A 3,846-nucleotide genomic window follows, 5' to 3' on the forward strand; every position below is an offset into this window, starting at 1 on the left:
TTTTCATACACACCCCTCTTTTACCTCTTCCAATAATCTTTCCTATAATTTTTTTCAGTCATTTTCAAGTGGTCACACCTTCAAGTGGCCTCAAAATATGTCCGGAGGCTTATTCATTTAGTGACAAGTAGCACTCAAAATATGTTTGGAAACCTTATTTTGATATGGTAGCTTAATTTAATTAACCAATAAAATTAAAGGAAAACTAATGAAAATGGCTTGAACACTTTAAGTTTTAACGATAAGGACAAGATAAAGTGTAAAGTGAATAGTACCATGATTGACTTTTTAGTTTAAAAATATGGTTTTTCGATAAAGTGAACAGTACCGGAAGCATTTCGTTAAAGTTCCCTAAAATTAAAGAACAAACTTAAAATAATAAATTATTTAGAGGGCTAAAAAATAGCCATCTTCAGTTGGAGATGGTATATAAATATGGTCTGACACTGTTTATTAAAAAATAATTTCTCGCAGAGCTATAATCTGGACGGAATCTAAATATAGCCCGTTCGATTGAAGATTGTCTTAGAACATAAATTAAATAAGAATGTGGTGTAGCACTACTACAAGTCTACAAATAAGATACATTGATCGAACTACATAGTAAAGAATCTTTTTTTTTTTTTTTTTTTTTTTTTTTGCAAAAACATAGTATAAAATCCGACATTGCTGACATATTTATAGCCTTTTTATAATGCGTAGATAATAGAACTTTTAATGTTCCTGTAAATTTTCTTACTCTCCCAACCGTAAAATTGACTGGTGGGAAGTTTTAAATAGTGAATTTTTGACACAAGTAGGCAAGTTATCAGGGGGTGGGCGCATACTTGTCTCATCACTTCCTCCATTCTTAACTATGAAAACAGTTCCCATGCCCCAACTCATATGTCGATCAAAATGGCAGTGCATGAACCAAACTCCTGTAAAAAAACTTCATGTTAATAACATATATTTCATTAATTAATTATATATTAACATAAATATACCAGATATTGAAGAGCATACCTGGATTGTTAGCTATGAATCTAATGGTGGCCCAACCATCCTTAGGAACTGAGAAGGTATTAACTTCAGGTGGATCAATCAAGTTGTATGTTAATGGATCAGTAACATTATCGAAATTTCCCAGACCAGATCCAATGACATAAAACCTGAATCCATGCAAATGAACTGGATGATTCTCTGCTGAGTCCATAACATTGGTTCCTTGAAATGTTATTTCGACTGTGGCATTATAATCCAGCATCTTCACCTTGGTACCCCGATCAGTAATACTATAATTGTCTGCTTTCATTTCTTCTGCAGTGAAGTTGAATAGATTGGGCGGTTCGTCTGGGAAACTTGCGTCGTAATATCCACTGATGTTCCTGTGACAAATGAAAATTGTTATATCGGGAGAACACAATTGAAGTGATTCGCACTTATGACCTCCATTAAGTAGAGCGGCGATTTATCTGCATAATCTCAACTATATATATATCATTATTATCGTCCAAAAAAAAAAGAAAAATGCTCATCAAATGGCACCATTTAATTAGATGTAGTATACAGTTATATATCATGCTAAAAGTGTGAAAGGTAATAGTACCTGTAGTATGCTTGCAAAACATCAACAGCAGGGTTGGCAAAACTGATGTTGTTCAACCCAGAAGAAATCCTATTTCCCTCGGGCCCAGCACATGATCTGTTAGGACAATGCAACATGCCTATGGAAACTGTTACGAACATTCGGGTGGTGACATTCAGTGGAACGTCAATCGAGTGCTCTGCAGATGCCAAACTCCTGAATTGTTTCACAAAGTTGCTCGCAGAACCAATGTCATAAAAACCGGGAATGTTGGTTGGATAGATGGGCGATGAAGGAGGAGTGTAGTTGCCGTTGTATTGGAATATGGCGCTAGCAATACTTTTGTCAAAGTCATCAGCCTCTCCATCATAATAAGGACTGGCAAACATGTAGTAATGCCCAAGAGATTTGTTTGCTGCGACTAAAACATCCATTGTTTGTCCTGGGGTGATCATTATGTAACTGGAAACTATAGGTTTGACATAAGAACCATCCATACCCACGAGTATGAGATTGTGATCCGCAATGGCGAAGAACATGTCTATGTTTTGCACCGAATTGACTATTCGGAGAAGATAGGTTTTTCCATAATCAACAGACATTCGATATGTCGTTTCTGCAATGCAAAATTACTAGAGATTATTAATTAGTTCTGTGGAAAAAAAATTCTAGAGATTGTTATGTTCTATTTTCAGATTAAATTTGTACCTTTGGAGCATGAGTAAAAATCTCCTGGTTCGCCGTTGATTACATAAGAATCTGATGACGTTGTTAGTCCGCCAGATTCGAGGGTCTCATCCAGCAATGTCATTACATCATCTTTATACCAGGATGCTGCGTAAGAACAATAGGAGGGGCAAGTACAAAGTAAGATGTACGACTTTAATTTATAAATTATAGCTTTGAACTTTAAGCTAACAAAGGAAATCTAAAAATTGCACAAGAGAGAGGATAGTAGAAGATTTTTGCATACCAAATACAATAACCTGTTCTTCATCTGGTTTTGGAAATGGATAACTGGTTCCATTTGCTGGCAAGATGAGAAATGCTCCATGTACAGTGGCCCGAGACCAATCACTATGAGCATGCCAAAACAATGTACCTTCTTCGGATGAAAGTAGGATTTGGTATGTGAAATTTGTTCCAGGTTGAATAGGGCATTGTGTGATATACTCAGGTCCATCGAACCATGGATTTCTAGGCTGCTTTATCCCATGCCTACAAAATAACATATACAAATTAAAAAACAAAAATCTAATTAATATTCAGTGAACATCATTTGAAACAAGCACTCTTTCTTAATTACCAGTGCATAGTGACACCATATCTTCCTTGATTGTAAACATTCACATAGACCGTATCTCCCTTTTGAGCTCGGATCACCGGCCCCGGAAAACTGTCGTTCACAGTAAATGCACTCTTTGTGCTACATAACTTTGTAAAGTTGGTGTCCTTGAGCTGCAATCACAGATCAAAAACATAAAATAAAATTAGAAGAAAATTCTTTTTATTCAATGATTGTCGTCAATATATAAAATTTGAACTCAGTAATGCGATCATTAGCATGAAAATTCAAGTCTTTATAACCTTTTCAACATTTTGTTACAAACAAGTCGAAAATTAATAAAAGACAGCGAGAACAAAGCGGGGAAATCGACTTACAACAAAGTCATAGGAATGAACGTTTCCTTGAGCCAAGCAGGAAAACACCTGAGTTTGGAGGAGCAAAGTAGACATAAGAGCTAAGAAGAAGAAGCCCGTTGTTTTGAATAAGCACTCCATTTTCAGAGTGCAATCTCTGCTCGATCTCCAAGAATATATATGCAGGTGCTTGTTAATTCTTATAACCTTGTTGGGTGGGGTTCTTATACTTGCAAGGAAAATGCTAGGGAGATGGGACCACTTGTATTGTGGACCCTATCTCTTAGGGAAATAACATCACCTACTTGCAAATAGGGTTACAGTGACTCTCTTGTATTATACACGTAGGCAAATTACCCTCATGGAAACTTTCTAAAAGTATTGATTCAAACTTATACAGAGCTTATTTAGTTTTCCCAATGTATTAAAATACTTGAGGCATATTGGGGACGTATAACACATTACATCTCTGGTTGATCGAAAATCTCTTTACTAGACAATTTCAAAGGAAAATAAAATACTCATCTTGGCTGAAAAATGCAAATAATTCTGTAAAATTTCAGTCTTTAATTTGTTTTTATTTCAAATAATGTACATTCTTCTTTTAGGATAAAAATCACATTTACATCTCACGTAAA

General features: G+C 35.4%; 1 protein-coding gene across 1 annotated transcript; it reads right to left on the bottom strand.

Annotated features, from left to right (window-relative positions):
• Positions 1–423: 423 nt before the first annotated feature.
• Positions 424–3,397, bottom strand: LOC103443909 (laccase-14-like). Its single transcript, XM_008382812.4, has 7 exons — positions 3,230–3,397; positions 2,874–3,025; positions 2,541–2,785; positions 2,276–2,401; positions 1,589–2,183; positions 1,006–1,367; positions 424–920 (listed from the first exon to the last, which is right to left on the bottom strand). The coding sequence occupies exons 1-7, from the start codon at positions 3,347–3,349 to the stop codon at positions 736–738; spliced, it is 1,785 nt and encodes a 594-aa protein (XP_008381034.4). The 5' UTR covers positions 3,350–3,397; the 3' UTR covers positions 424–735.
• Between the last annotated feature and the right edge of the window lie 449 nt (positions 3,398–3,846).

Source organism: Malus domestica, chromosome 05, assembly GCF_042453785.1.
Source record: "Malus domestica chromosome 05, GDT2T_hap1".
NCBI lineage: Eukaryota > Viridiplantae > Streptophyta > Magnoliopsida > Rosales > Rosaceae > Malus > Malus domestica.